General features: G+C 37.8%; 1 protein-coding gene across 4 annotated transcripts in view; it reads right to left on the bottom strand.

Annotated features, from left to right (window-relative positions):
* The window catches only part of CPAMD8 (C3 and PZP like alpha-2-macroglobulin domain containing 8), a 55,750-nt gene that overhangs the window by 24,013 nt on the left and 15,872 nt on the right, over positions 1-15,865 (bottom strand). For all 4 annotated transcript variants that reach the window (XM_085313630.1, XM_085313632.1, XM_085313629.1 and 1 more), the window contains 12 exons: positions 15,000-15,142; positions 14,244-14,306; positions 10,778-11,006; positions 10,009-10,162; positions 9,300-9,442; positions 8,728-8,779; positions 7,714-8,012; positions 7,038-7,263; positions 6,261-6,437; positions 3,103-3,184; positions 1,426-1,582; positions 874-948 (listed from right to left, as the gene is read on the bottom strand). In XM_085313630.1, coding sequence (XP_085169756.1) covers positions 874-948; positions 1,426-1,582; positions 3,103-3,184; positions 6,261-6,437; positions 7,038-7,263; positions 7,714-8,012; positions 8,728-8,779; positions 9,300-9,442; positions 10,009-10,162; positions 10,778-11,006; positions 14,244-14,306; positions 15,000-15,142 — 1,800 coding nt within the window. The remainder of the gene's footprint in view (positions 1-873; positions 949-1,425; positions 1,583-3,102; positions 3,185-6,260; positions 6,438-7,037; positions 7,264-7,713; positions 8,013-8,727; positions 8,780-9,299; positions 9,443-10,008; positions 10,163-10,777; positions 11,007-14,243; positions 14,307-14,999; positions 15,143-15,865) is intronic.

Here is a 15,865-nt window from a genome sequence, read left to right as displayed (position 1 = left end):
TCAATCAATCCAGGAGATTTTCCTAACCATGGTTAGTGGGAATGTTCAACTATGAACTATGTTCAATTATTATCTCAGATTATTCATTCTATTGAATTCTCACACAGACAAAAGTGCAGAGGAAAGTAACACTGTCTTTACCCTAGGTTTTAGAAAGGAACCTCTAAAAAGCCAACTGTAACAAAACAGATCTTTCTTTTATCTGCTTCAAAAATTGTGCAGTGCAATTGCACATTCCCATGTAGCTATTTTTTTCCTGATCGTTGCTATTCTCTCTCATTACAGAAAAGGCCAACATCTTTGTCCAGAGCCTCTAGTCCAGCACATCATAAGAGTATGGCTCTCCAAAGACATTGTAATCTAATAGCAGTAGCAGTTTGGCCACTGTAGCAAAGGCAAGACTGCAAAAGTTTTCTGGATCCCGCTTAAGTATTCATGTGGTTGAAACTTACGCTGTCCCAGTTAAACTATCAGCACTAAGCTAGCTAGTTAAAATTACGTTGAGTATATCAAGGCAAGCAACCTTTATCTGCATAGGCTGCAATTACACCTTGAAATTACAAGAGAGAAACAATGTTATTTGCAGTCCGGGCAGGGGGCAGTCAGGAATTGTAGGGAAGAGTTTTGCTCCTGTAGAATAAACTTTGAGCTGACAGTTGGAGGATGGAGGAACCACCCTGAACAACTTCAGAATAGATTCTTTACTCTGAAGTGTCACAAGGCTTTAAAACAGCCAGTGACCCAGGTGCTACCACTCTAATGAACACAGAGCCTCTGAAAGCAAACAGTAGTAAAATCAAGTTTAAAAAAAAGAAAAGGAGAATTTTGAGAACTTGTAGAATGCAAGAGCTATTTTAACAAGGTTTCTGTTACCTCAGAAGTTATGCCCGTTTCCAAAAGAGCTGCAACCACATAAGCTGTCAGGGATATCTTACCATGGATTCCACCCTGTAGGGCAACAAACAAAACCACTAGATGAAAACTGGAGAACAGGGCACTAGATAAGAAGATTCTTGAAGCAAAGCAAGGAATACATTGCAACCAAAGTAGAAGCTGTGGCACCATAGTGTTGCTTCTCCCTTGCACATAAGGGATATGAAATTTAGAAACCCAGTTCCTCATTGTAGCTTCCTTCCCTGGTAACAGCCTGAGAACATACTCAAAGTCCATGTCTTCGATACTCTGAGGCATGACTGAAGTGCTCTGAAAGACTTGACTTTTTGCTTTCTGTTCTCATTGGGCAGCATASAGATATGCTCTGATACACTGTTTTACTGAAATTTTCCTAATTAGTTTTTCCTATATTATCCCAGCCTCTCAAACACAATATTCATTTTGGCTTTAAGCAAACTACATCACTTCCTACTTCACTAAAATCCTTAAAAATATATCCATTGCACAGTTTTAAGTCTGTATAGTTTTTACCTGAATGTCCTTATTTAGTATCCTGCCCATAGCTGGAAAAGAACCATCTTCTTTCTGATGCTGGATGATCCAGTCTTTTGCAGCTGTTAGTTCTTTTGGGTCAATGAAAATAAATCCACGAGACTGTGCAAAGGACTTGAGGACAAAAGCTGTTAGCCTTAAAAAAAAAAAAAAAAAAAAATCTATCAGCATTTTTGAGAAAACAAATTAAGGATAACATATCAGTCAAGGGAAAACAATGTTTTTAGAAAGCACAAATTTTAAAAATCTTCTAGGGCGAAGCCCTAAATACCTTTCAAAAATATTGAACAGTACATAAAGTCACTGAAACACTGTTCAATCTTCTGGATAAGAGCAGAATTAAGGGGCAGTAAACTAAATCGAAATTTATAACCAAAAGAGATATCTGTCTTAGTTATGACACATTCCAAAATTCAGTTCTCTTTTATAGGTGCTCAGCTGCTGCTCAACTTAAAAGTTTTTAAATTAACAGCCAATATGCTTATAAATATGGAGGTATTTGTAAAGAAGAGAGAGAAGTAAATTTTCAGATTTCATTACTCTCATCTAATACATACATATATATATGTAAARAAATCCAGACCCACTGCTAAAGTCTGAGGCTGTATTAGACTTTATACAGAATTAGGACTTAAGAAAGCAACAGAAGTGTTTTTGGAATTCTAAACCTCTGACATGCAACAAGTGTGAACTCTGGCCAGCTTTGGGAGACTGAATCATTCATTTTACAAGGCCCTGAGGAATGGGAGGGTAGGAGGCATGCTGCCTGGCAGGGGATTTTTAAAGTGTTAAGTAATTCTGTGTCACCATATTTTATATCTAGGGATTGGGAGATGCCAGATCTGAGATAAAGGTTTACTGTCTTAAAAAGAGGCACTATCGTAGAAGAGGTACTTTCCCTCAGATGAGTTCAYGAAGAAAATTCTTCTAAAGGAAAATACAGAGCAGATGAAGAAATCAATGACAGCTTAAGCAAACAAAAGACAAGAATCTACTAGGTCTGAGACACTATAGCCAACTACCACACTAATGTGATGTAACAGGCAACCTTAAAAGYTGTGATTTCTCGAAGAGGACATTAGTGAGATGAGCTGATCTCTCAATTCCTTAATTTCTCCTTCTCAAACTGTTTTACTCTGAAAGATCCTGCACTTCAGATTCTCAGGGCATAAACCCATACCATTCCATTTCATCTGTGAGGGGATATAAGGCATTTGGGAGAAATGYTTCTCCTACACTAGCAGGACAAGCCTCTGCCATATCTAGAGACACCACGCTTCTCGACAGACGTGCAGGTGAAGTTCCACACTCTAGTGGAATTGTTTTAAGTGTCCCATACATCGTTATTGAAATTCCAGTGGACCAAGTATGCCCTATACCACAGCTGCTGTGCCTAACACCCAGACACGTTAGTAGAAGTGACCATCTCAACTGCCCCGAGTCTGGAAACAACTATTACACACCTATTAGCTCAGTATAGAATGCTCAGCAGCAYTGGAATAGTAGGCCTATAGTCATTGAGGATTATTTCTGTTCTCCGGTGTGTGCCATACCATGACGAAGCCTGGAAAATTACTCTTCTTTCCCTGCCCATTGTGTATTTTTGCCATTTAGCAAACACTGAATTTTCTAACTCTGTTTTAAATAGCAACTCACCACATACTCCCTGAGGAATCCCTCTCGCCAAAAGCACTGTATGAACCATCTTGTCTCTTGTAGGTCAGCTGGCGCTGGTAGCCTGGAAGTCACAAAAGAATTGGGGGAGTCCAAAATCCTCACAGAGGAAAATAAGCATTTAAAGTGAATGAAGACTCAGAACATCTGGCACTAGTGCAAGGGATTCTGCTGCCCGAGGCAACCTCCTATTTTGCTGTGTGTGATACAGCCAACTCTGTGTACGTATGCTAGAGCTTATTCAGAAATCCTTTCAGGCTAACATCTGTAAGTCTACATATACCTCCTGAAYACAAATGAAAGAAACATTATTTGTCCAGCTGTTAGCCTCTTACTGAGCAGCACATCTATCCAAAAAATGATTAGAAAGTTAAGATCCTGAAACATTCTGTATTAAAGATCAACTCCTGCATTTAGGCTGCTAAAATCTTTTAAAATTTGATAGCCCTCAGTAAGGTGCAATATTAAAAGAAAGATTTTTACTTAAGTGTACAGCCTTCTACTTCTATTTACTGAAAGCACTGTGCAGCCAAGGAGCTATTTCCTTGAGTGCTATCACAGGACTCAGATTTTCCTCCAAAACTACTACTTGGGAGAACTTAATATAACAGCTGACTGTTTAGTGACAAAATCCCAAAGGAAGGGGAAGACATAACAACTCTCACTTAACAGAGAAAGATATTGGCAAAAAATCACGCTGTCTTCTCGTGTTCTTACTTATTTAGGAGCCCTTAGCATATACACATATACCTTGTCAGTCGTATCTTCCTTCAACTACTTCTGAGATGTGATGGATGATGTGTGATCTTAATGTATGTGAACACTTCCTAGACACTGGCTCTGGCTTACATAAGGCCTGTTTTAGATAACAAYAATTAAGTTGAAGAACTCTTTACCTGAACGTCTTCTGAGACTGAAAATAGAGATAGTCAAAATGCTATTCCTATCAGGAGGACAATTTGCTTCTCAAACCTTATAATCACAAACAGCATATGCTAACAAAGCAGGCCAAGTCTCTATATTGAAGAATACCCAGTACACATTTTGATAAAACTGTTAAAAGCCCCTTGGAATCAAAACTGTTAAAATGAACATTTCTTGCACAGATATGTGTCAAACACGCAAAGGGCTTTGGGTCAGAGACACATTTAGTGCCTGATTAATCCTCTGACCCATAAATAGACATTTTAATTCCACACTGCATGACATTTTTATGGGAATGAATTACTTTTCATTTCCAGAGACCAAGTTTCTTTGTTGACCTCTCTAGATACAGGCAGCTCCACRATCTCCGAGAAACTTTCTCCTGTTGCTCTCTAGCCTTTCAGTGCTTATAGGGAATGCAGGGAACACAGGTGGAACGGTCTGAGGAGTGGGCAAAGACACCCGAAACTGCTCCCATGGTTAAAAAAAAAAAAAAAAAAAAAAAAAAAAAAAAAAAAAAAAAGGAAAAAAGTCTGACTGGGGATTGTGGGATATACACATGTGACTGAAAGCACAAGCAATGGTATTCTTCTTCTCAAACGAACAGTTGTATTAAATTAGCCTGCTTTTTTTCCTACACAGGCCTCTGATACAATTTACTACTGAAGCAGAGCTGTTCATCCTTTAATTGTTCCTAAATATTCCCTTGCAGCACGTTAGATGGGCAAATAGGTAGTGGACATTAGTTCACAGTTCAGAGTCTTACAGTTCTCCCTGTTCTTTTACTCTAATGTTCATTTAGGGTTGACGATTCTCCTCTGCTCTTACTCTTTGTTTGCCAGTGTTATCRTGCCACTGGCTTCTGTCCTGCTTGCTCTTCTGAAATTTTGTCCTTCTCTTTTCTAGGCGCCCCTCTAGATGCTTAGGCTCACCGCAAAGGTTTACCTTTCTAATTTTCACCTGTTCACCTATTTAGAACTGCATTATGGGAACGCAGAGAAATTACTGACCAGCTCAGCTCAAGCCACTTCTAAAGATTAGAGAAAACRTAGGAATTGTTGAGCATCAGCATGTTCTGTGATGAATGGCTAAGCGACGAAATAAAGTTTTCTGGTTTGGTWAGTCACAAAAACCTTCCAGACTGAACGAACAGACTTTTTCAACTGAAGCTTATACTTGGCAGGGCTCCAATAAACTCAGAGACTTAAAACTCTTGAGGATTTCTTCTTTAAGGGTTAATAAACAGGCAAAGTTTGGAAYCAAAATTCTGGAAGGTTTGCAGATTCATAAAAAGAAACAAAACCAAATAATACTGAAAAGGRAAAACTAACCCAGACTATTAGAAAACTCCCTTTTTCTCAGTGCTATCAGCAAGCACAGCAAATTACAAGTGAAACGACTGYAGCTAGGCAAAGGAAGCAGCACTGGGCTTTTGCTGCTGAATGCAAGGAATATATTACGTTTTATATTTACACTTTCAGAGGAGAACCACCTAACCCTGTCACCTCTGATTTCATGACATGACTATTTTCTGACTCACATACAAGACAGCCATGTCCCTCTGGGTCATTCTTGTTTTTACTAATGATTGCTGAATTCTTACTTGTCCTGAGAATTGCATTTAATTATAAACTATTTTGTGTATGACTCTTCCCAATTGAATGTTAAGAAAAACAGTGCATAAAAWGTTAGATTGTTTTGAGCTGTTCAGAGAGATAGGACAAGGCACTGAAAGGTCGGGGGGAAGCTGTCTTTATATGGCTCTTGGATAAMAACTTTGGATACTAACTTTTAATTCTGCATATACTGTTCCTGAGAACATACTGATAAACTGGAGAAAGTTCAGAGAAGAGTAATGTGAACAATTCAAGGACTGAAAAGACAATTTAGGAACACAGATAAAAGAACTAAACACATAGATCTTGACTAAATTTAATTTTACATAACTCTGAAATTTGTAAACACAGAGAAACAAGCTACTTAAGAGAGCAATAAATCAATAACTATGTAAAATAGGAGTTATTAAATGGAAACAGGCTACACTTCAAGGGAAAACATCTCGCATTCAAAATCTGTTAACCTGTGAGATTACACTAAAGAAATGATGAATCCTTATCACTTGGAATCCTCTTGATTAGAAAGAATAACACTAATAAAACTCTCTTCTAACTCACAAGCCTTTTCTCTTTCTATAAACTATATSTTTAATGAGATACCTTGAACAAGATAATCGGTAGCTTCACTCTCCACCTCATGGCTGAGTTGCTTGGTTTTCTGCAAATATTTCAGGACAAAAACATTGGGAGCAAAATGGATCATGTTCTGCTCTCCGCATCCAAATGGTAATCGCAAAAGATTGTCCAAGTTGTTTAGTGTCGGACCCATCACATCTCCTGTTTGAAAAAGGAGGTGATATGCTCAGTATCAAGGAATTTTGCTTTACCTCTTTTTGACGTCTTATGATTAAAACCCACTTGACTAAACTAGTTTCTATTAGCTACACATRTTCAGCTTAAATAAACTGTAGCAGAATATTGGAAGTCCTTCAAATTTTCAGTCTTAGCCCTTCAAGTTCTTGCTGGAATAAAGAAGAAATTTCACATTTCAGATTTTGATTATCTGTGAGTATTCAGTTTAGACTACCAGCTCAGGAGGCAGTTAGTACAATTTATGATTATGATGATTATGAAATGTATACTACAAATGCTACGAAATGCTGCCTCTCAACAGACAGGGCCTCTAAAGATGCCTCAGATGGTGTCAACTTTAAGTCACTATCAGCTCAGACGGAGTTCAAACAAGTGACTGTGAAAAAAAAAAAAAAAAAAAAAAATTCCCTGTCCTAGAATTAAGTGGTATGTACCTTTGTAACTGCCTGTGACTACTTTATCTGGTCCATATTATTCAAATACTGGTCAGAAGCAAATAACAGCTGGAAGTATCTCCACATATTTAATAACTAATACCTACTGATACCTCCTCATAATTGATACCTATTATTGAAGCCGTAGCTCTTTCTGATCCTGGAATTATGTTGTGGGGAACTCCAAGAGTAAATGCTTCATTGTGATTTTCATCAGTCTCTTCTTTTCTCCAAATTTTAAACTCTCCCATTGACCCCCAGCCTGTGGAAAAGCCAATGTACTTCACCTCAAGCTGTTTGGGGACTGTCCACTCCACAATAATAGATTCATTTAGCACCCGAGTACCATGGCCAACCTGAAAGGAACAAAGAAAACCCATGCAGTTCCAAGAACCCATGCATGTGAAATCAGCCTGCCACATGCCCTTGGACCCAGTAACCTATGTCTGCACCACACATCTAAGAGAATATTATATATCAACAGATCCCTTTCTTTTTCCCACCCCCAAAACAGTCTAGGCAAATTTAATGAGATAACTCCGGAATGTGTGCCACCGGCCCGGCCTCCCATGCCTTCAGCGTATCTAGCTTTAAGAACTTTGTTTTTTAATGGCTCAAGTGTATAATATGAGAAGCAAACAAGTGTTCTGATAAAAACAGCCTGATCAAGATTTAATATAGAAAAGCAATAGGAATTAAGCTTTCTCCTTCTACAATACACCTACTAAAAATCTGCCTTTTGTGTTCTCCAGCTCTAGTTAAGAAAGCAAGAGGCTTCCAGACTGTTACATAGCTATATTCACTACCTGGATAATTCCATTTTTCCAGCTGATCCAGAAGCTGCGGAATTCATCCCAGGAGAGGATACCAGCTGTGTCCGTGCTGACCACTGGCTCACCCATTTTGCTGGTGGAAATCCATGTTTTAGTATTTTGATGTCCACCAATAACAATCTCAGTCATCTCTGCCATGTCATATGGACCAGAGGACAAGGCCAGGTGAGCATCATTGTGTGCTTTCACAGCAATGTCAAAGTGTGTCATCTGGGCAGGTTTCTGCATGTATTGGTACTCATATTTGTTAGGCGTAGAAATGTGAATTTTCTCTAGTCAGAAAAATAATGGAATGTTGTAAGAATTAGAACTCACATACTAAAAAAATAACCCATAGCTAACTGCTAAAATTTAAACAGATGGCCCTTTCCTCTTCTTAAATACACATTCTTCTTTCCAGCTTCTTTAAATCAAACTATAAAAATATATGGAGATGTTTCTTCCTATTTCTGCTTACACCCTCCTCAATATAGAAGATACTTCAGTTCAATATCACTGAGTTAGATTTCCTGTGAAGTCTGTATATGATTTTTCAGTTCAAATTTAGTGGTCAAAAGCATCTCTGTTTAGCTTAGYGGAGCCAAGTTTGAGCTATCCAAATCTCAGGCAGAAAGGACATACTGATTCCAGAACTGAATTTTAAAACATCAACTAAAAATATAGTACAGCCACAGTTACTGTCCACAGTGCTGAATACTTAAACTGTTTCATAAAGTAAAGGAATTTAATTGCCATTTCCAGAAATCACTTGGGCAGTTAGACCAAATTCATAATTAGCCAACCAGGTAAGAAAGACTCTTTATTCAAAAGTTCCTTCTACACACCGTAACTCATCAATCACAAACAGGATAAAAAGTTTATTCATTTTTCCACTGAATAGACGAAAACAAAGAGGGTTTTTTTCCCCCCATGGGATAAAGCCACATGTTTCTATTTATAACCAAATCAAACAAACTTAATATTATCTCATTCAAATTATGAACTTACCATTTGGGCAGAAGAACACACTATAAGTGTATTCTCTTGACAGTCCCTCTGGCTATATGAAGACAGAAATCCATATGTAAAAATACAGTAGATTAGTTATGACAGCTATTCAATTTCACTTAGAAAATACATAAGTAAAATTCTGCTGCAGTACAGTGCTTCAAGTCCTTTATAGAAAAGAGATTATACTGTATTCTGTTAGCTAGAGATAATGATAATTATTACTAAAAAMCCCTCCAAAAACAACAACAAAAAAACCCCATACACCACCCTCGCATCATATCACATTTCTTAGGCCGACAGAGCAAACATTTCTGTCGGCCTAAGAAATGTTTCTGTACATTTCTATCCCTTCTTCTTCTAAGCAGTATAGAAGATTCACCAACAGAACTAAATGGCCCCTTCAGTGTATGTAACACAAAAATTGATTATTTGCAATCACATAAACATACCGTGAACCAAAGATCATTATAATCCTATTAAGGTTTGATTCACTACCAAAGAATTTTCATGAGTTGCCCAGGCATATATCATTTTTTCCTCTGAGTTATTACAAAGTCRTATTTTCTTACCTCAATAATAACACTACTGCGAACATAATCCACTCCAATTGGGGTCCTTTTATCCATATAATTGTCCTCTGGGTGCTTGCTGTTCTTTGGGGTCTGTATTCCATCCTGACAGCAATTAGTTCCACCATAAGCAAAAGCTTTTGCTAAGAAACAGAAAAGAAGTAAAGAAGAAGCAGGGATTAAGATAYGAAGATCTTCAGGAGTTCAAAGCACTGATCTAAACTAAATGGATACAGCTGATAAACAACAATTAAGTGTTTTGTAACTAGAGCTTTGCTGTATTCCATAAGTATTCAGTCAGAGGACAACAGAAAAAYTTTTTGCTAATTTCCAGTGTTACATAAATTTTACTACCTATAATTATTTGCCTGAAGAGATCTAAATAATTTGCTATTGTTCTTTTTACTTTAAAACTCCAACTCTTCAGGTAGATGTAACATGTCCAAACCATACATGCCAACATATCACACAGTAGGAATACTGAAGACAGAGGAATCTCCTGAAGTTTGGTCATACGAACTCTTCAGTGCATTCTAGTTAAATACATTTGTAAGAAATAAATAGGTTTGAAAGCTAAGTTGGCAGCAAGTACAGTAAATGATTCCATTTTAGGGTACTGAAGAGGTAAGAATTTTCTTCTGCAAAGGGAATAAAGAGAAACACTTGTAAAATTCCTTCAAGCAGGAAGACATTTTTATTTCTGTACTACCAGTGATGTTGCTCAGTCCAAGCTCATTGAAGGACAAAACGATAGAGGTGGGTTTAGCTTCCCCAGGGGCAACACACTTCTTTCTTGTCAGATGATGTTTCCCAGGATGCCCAACAAACTTTATGCTTTTTGGAACAGAAATCTTCACATGAACCTGTGAAAATTTTTGAATGCCATTTACTGCAAATTTCATCTGCAAAAATGACAGATATTAGTAAAAGATCGAAAAAAATCAAAAAATAATGCTTAATAAAACCACAGTATGCACAGATTAACAATTCTTCAAAACTTCTAGTAATACTTAACTGTCAGGATTACTTTCAGCTCAATAATTTTAGAAGTTCAGAATGATACTAGCTGGAGAGGTAATGCATTTGAGAAAAAAATCACCTATAGAGAAAGTACATCTTGAAAAAAACGTTTTTTCAAAATAAACTATTTCAAGAGGCTTTCTAAGTAAGAAGCAAATTCTTCTTTGTTGTTCAGTTAGAGTTTTCTAACTATCTTCATCAAATTTTTCAGTATTTGGATTTCTGAAGTGTTGCAAGGCACTTCAGATCATCACAGTTGTTTCAAGCTAAATGTAAATACAGCAATAACTTATTAGTATTGCAAAGGAGTATTTTTATCTTGTTCAAAGTTTTTATGCTGAGCTTACCACTGTTATCACTATTTCTTATCCGGTGCAACTTGTAGATCACTTAAGAAATTTTCTTTCATGATGAAACATAATTTAGTAACATTGCAACAGAAATAAAGGGGCTGTTACCTCTACACAGACAGCCAAGTAATTGTAGACAGTCAATGGGATTTTGGTCTGCTCCCCCCGGATGACATGGTATGGCAAGGTGAAATCAATGAAGAAAGGTTTAAATGTCTTCAGTTCTGTTTGACTGGCAATGCCCAACCCCTTCTCTTCGGACAGACCCACAGCTTCTGTTATCCACGTAGTGATCGAGTCTGGCACCTCCATACGCAGCTGTGCTTCTCCTGATAGACTGTCAAAGAGAAGAAGGAATAACTTGGAGTGGTCAGATTAATGAAAGGTCTTTGAAGGAAGCCGAAGCACATAGAGCCAAACAACTTGGGAATTCCCTGCAAATACAAACTCATGACACAGTATCAYCTGTGACTCAAGAACATCAGTGTCTGCTTTGAACATCAGATTATAAAAACGCTCAACATTTTCTTTCTAAGGAACAACTTGAGACCTGTGCATGACTCGAGGCTTGCATATCTGCAACGACCAGGACAGCAAGTAGCTGCTACTGCAGAACACAGAATCTAACATAGCAATCCTTACTAGATTAAAAGCTTTACAGGGATCCTAGCTATAGGGTCACTTTTCTAAGAGGCAAATGTCTATACTGAGTGAAAAAAAGAGAAAGATTCCTAGACTGAAGTCCTAGATAAGAACAGTTAGTCCTAGATAAAAACAGTTAAGCAATAGTTTATTCAACAGCTAGTGAAATAAAAGCAATCTTTGTTGGAATCTATCATCCTTGTTGTGTTCACTGCCACATTACAGACTGTGCTTGAACATCAAGGCAAGTGAGAAATTTTCCAGCTACCAAGTTCAGCAACTGCTTGTTCAGGGGGGCATATTTTGATTCAGAAACATTGCTTGGTTGATTYTTGGTATGTCTGACTCATAGAAAATTTCCCCAACAATCATTTTTTCCCACAGTGAGGACTGTGACTAAATACTATAAAACAAATTTTTATTTTGGGTATTTAGCTTTGCTGTGCATACCACAACAGGATATCATAAACCTGGTATCTTTTTCCATGTTTTATAATAATATAAATTCAGTTCTGTTCTGCAGCCTTTGCTATTTGCCTCCTGCAAAGCAGCTTTGGCTTGCCTGGAACAGAAAACATTTCCTCTAAAGCAAGAACAAAAGCTATTTCATGGCTCAACTGGCAGGATGATTGGTGCAGTTATGAGTACACCCTAAGGTTGTTTTCTCTCAAGTTCTTATTTATTCCCCAGAGCTTGATACACATGCTGCTAACTCCATAATCTTTTGAGAGCAACATGCATCTTAGCTGGCATGGAAGATGAGAAAGTGAGATCTTAAGAGCAAGCTCTGTGGGCCTACAGCATAACATGCCTTTCAATGCTGCAATACCTACCAATTCATATCCAGAGCGAAATGAAGAACACGTCACCATGCTTTTCAGCGCTGAAGGCTATTTAAGTTTTAGGACTCCAGTGAAGTACCTTTATTTGCACCATCTAAATCAAATCTTTGCATAATTTTCAACAAGCCTAGGCCAATATAACTGCTAATAAAATAGCAGGTCTCCATACTGATATTACAATAGGAAAAGATTAAAACAAGTAGTTTGATAAAACCTAGAGCTCACTATGCCTTCAGAAAGGTATGCTAGCTTCAGTCAGGATCAGTCCAAGCAGCCTGTCCAAAGAAGATACTTCCTCAGCTCAGGTTACAGAGTGGAAAGCCTGGGAAACAGCTTGATACAGTCAAGCCACATGTATTTTAACTTCTTGTAAGCACACATATTTCTTAATGCTTAGGTCTTCATCCTAACTGTAGTTAGTTAGCTGGTACCTGCAATATAAGCTTCGACCCTGAAGAGAAAAGCGGAAGGGTGTCCCAGCCCCAGAACTGGCTGCATTCCAGTCTGTTTAATCGGACAATTTGTTGCAGCTGATGTTCTTTCCACTGGGATTTCAGCCCATAACCAACATTATTTTCACACATGAGGGCACTTACTCTTCTGGGCGGGGGGCCAAAGTACACATACATTTCCAGCCATTAGACCCTCTAGCCAGGCTCTAGGAATTTTTAGAATTGGTTTGGGAAGTTGACATTAGGTTTTTGTTTCTTTTTGAGGATTGTATATTGTAATTATAAATGGTAGAAGAAAAAAAGATTCTTCCTGTTCAAGAGAGTGGAAATCAAGCAATGCTCAGCTCAGTTATTTATAGTGAAATGAAGTGGAGAAAATGCAATCTGCAACTTTTTATTCCACACTCTCCCACTTTTAATTAACTGCCCCAGCTTGCTGAGGCCTGAACAGGCACTTCTGAAATTCTTTGTGTATTTCTACAAAGCGTATTTCATGCTCAATTGAACAGATTTGAATACACTTACTGCAAATTCCTGTCAAATTTAATTTATAATCATTTACTGAGAGTAAAGTTTACTTGTAAACTTGGAGATGCCTGTAATAGTCTCAAATGGCACATCTCGGATAAAGTATTTATGGGAGAGATTAGTTATCTGTTTACTCATTTTGTAGTTCCAGTTGTACCAGGTACAGGCTGTGATTTACTGGGCAGTATACTAAGATTTGAGGGAGATGCATCTTGCATCAGATGAAAGAGAAAGGAAAGGCTCTGTACAACTCAAAAAGCAATCAATGTAGAATATTCACTAGTGCAAGGCTAGGTTATACCAGCATTTACTGAAGTAGCCATTCTGCCTTCATCTCCTCACGTGTATTGCTCTGGGATCATTTCTACACTACAGCATAAGCAATCTGTGCTAGAACACAGAGCTGAGAAGACAGAAGATGCCAGCAACTGCTGAAACTGGCATTTYTAGACTATCCTATGGCCCAAATGCAACTCCAGACCAGACTAACACCCTGTTGCAAAAGGAAAGCGGCACCCCTGCAGAGCTGGTGCTATCACTTGATTGTGAACTCTAGCAAGCTTTCCCATCCCTCTTTACTTTCCTAAGTATATGGTATATATAATTCTGGCCCATACGAAGATTCTAGTRTACAGCTGGAAGCAAAGTCTCATTGTATATCCTACAGTCCCTTCTAATTAAGTCTATGGAGGCAGTACTCCAGCACAGCTGATCACTGCAAAGCTGTATCTCTACTTGCTTTTCAATAACTTATCAGTATGCTCTTACCCTAAGGGGATAAAACCTAGAAATTCACTTCTGTGTTGAATCTAATTCCTTGTTCCTTTTCTTCCTTTAAGATATTCCTCTGCTTATGACACCATGGTGAACTACACTTGGACTGCAAGGCAGTCMGTCAAGACTGGTAGTTACAACTTGAAGTAAGAGAATATACTTCAAAACTAGAAGWATTATAAAGAAAGAATCTTGCTTAGAGCAGTAACGAAGAAAAGCTACATAAAAATCAGAGGATGCYAGTGCAGCTCCTAAATGGTTTTAAAGAGCTTTGTTTTCTGCAGCTGAAGAGGATACAACACACTGGATATAATTAAAGGAATTCCCAGTAGATACCTGACATTGAGGCAGTGCCAAATCCACGTTTCAGGAAAGAAGGTTCTTTTTTTCTTCTCTGCTCTGCCAGAAGAAGAAATAAATCCTTGGCAATGAATTCTTTTAATAAGACAGTTAGTTATAATAACTGATAAATCAATGTTTGTATTCATTGATAAATGAATGCAGCTCAAATAAACAACTAAAGCTCTAGCTAGCACAGATCACAAAAAAGTGAATGTGTGCATCATTCATAATACAATCTTTCCAAATGATCCCATTGTTTACACACATATCAAACAGTCTGGAGCCATAAATAAGACAGTATAAGAAATAATGTTTTTTCCACCAAGTTCCAAATTCTTTCACCAAGTAAAAGCACAACAGGAACACATACAGCACGTGAATTCCCATGACCTGGCCACAGACTAAAGAGTTACTACAATCACTGCTTCATATTCCTCTCCCTCTCTTTCACTTGGAACTGTCTTAGTCTCTAATATTTTCATAATTCAAATGATCCTTTCAAAGAATATTACTTTGCATTTTTCTGGAACTAACTGAATTTAAGAAAATACCGCCAGTTACAATTTTAAGGTCTGTCAAGACAACTGAAGAGGGTTTCCCTCCTTTCCCCTGCCCAATCTTGACTAAATTAAGCAATTTCCTAGGGCATAGCAGGTGAGAAACAACTGAGAATATTTTATATATATATATATATATATATAAAATAAATAAGAGTATCGCAAGCAGTACACACTACATCAAAAACGTTACCTCGGTGCAATTTTAGAATGCATTGTAGCCACTAATGTCCCAGTATGTGGCTGAAAGGCTGGGACAGCCTCATCTGTGTACATGCCTCCATTCTGTCTGTGGTTTAAGCTGACTATATCAGTCATTACAACCAAGCCAGTTTCCTAGACAATAAACATGAAGAGCACAAAACAGAAATCACAGAAAAATTCAGCATATACCACTGAAGACCTTTCTGAATGGAACTCCCCCACCTCATCCCAACATTTATAGGGTAAAGTTCTGTTRAAACTTGTAGATTTTTTAAAAACTTTATGGAAAATAAAAATGACCGATAATGTGAGAATACGTAGGTACTTTATAGGCAGGAGTTCTACAAGAAAGCTCTTGTTTGCTTGAAAAATGCATTTCACCAATATCTAGCATTACTGGCCATGTGTACAACTGTCAGAAAACTACAGGTGAAAAGTTTTTGCATGTTTCCCTTTGAATATTACACTACAGCGAGCAGGCAGCTCTCATGCCAGATGTCACCAGTTCTGCTCTACCAGGAATGCCAAGTAAACAAAATGAAAACTGTCCACAYAGCTTTACAGTAAAAACACAGAATTCACAAGAAAATTGTCTGCTAGCTCTGTGCCCAAGATATACTTATTCATAGGAGACAGCAGTTCCYATGCACCAAAGGGAAAATGACCTTTTTCTCTTTCACATACGCATCCATTTTTACAAATCAGATTTACAGCAAGGCACTCATACAAGCTATTTACTAAATGAGCATATAGACCTTTTCCCAAGAGTTTATAGCTCTCAATAAGAAAAAGGGCATCAAAGTAAAAAACCTAACAGACCAGGAAGAGGAGAGTAAGCAGGGCTTCCCGCATAAG

This window comes from Rhea americana, unplaced genomic scaffold (genome assembly GCF_003343005.1).
Source record: "Rhea americana isolate MKP2758 unplaced genomic scaffold, rheAme1 scaffold_390, whole genome shotgun sequence".
Lineage (NCBI taxonomy): Eukaryota > Metazoa > Chordata > Aves > Rheiformes > Rheidae > Rhea > Rhea americana.
This window is presented reverse-complemented; position numbering and strand designations above follow the sequence as displayed.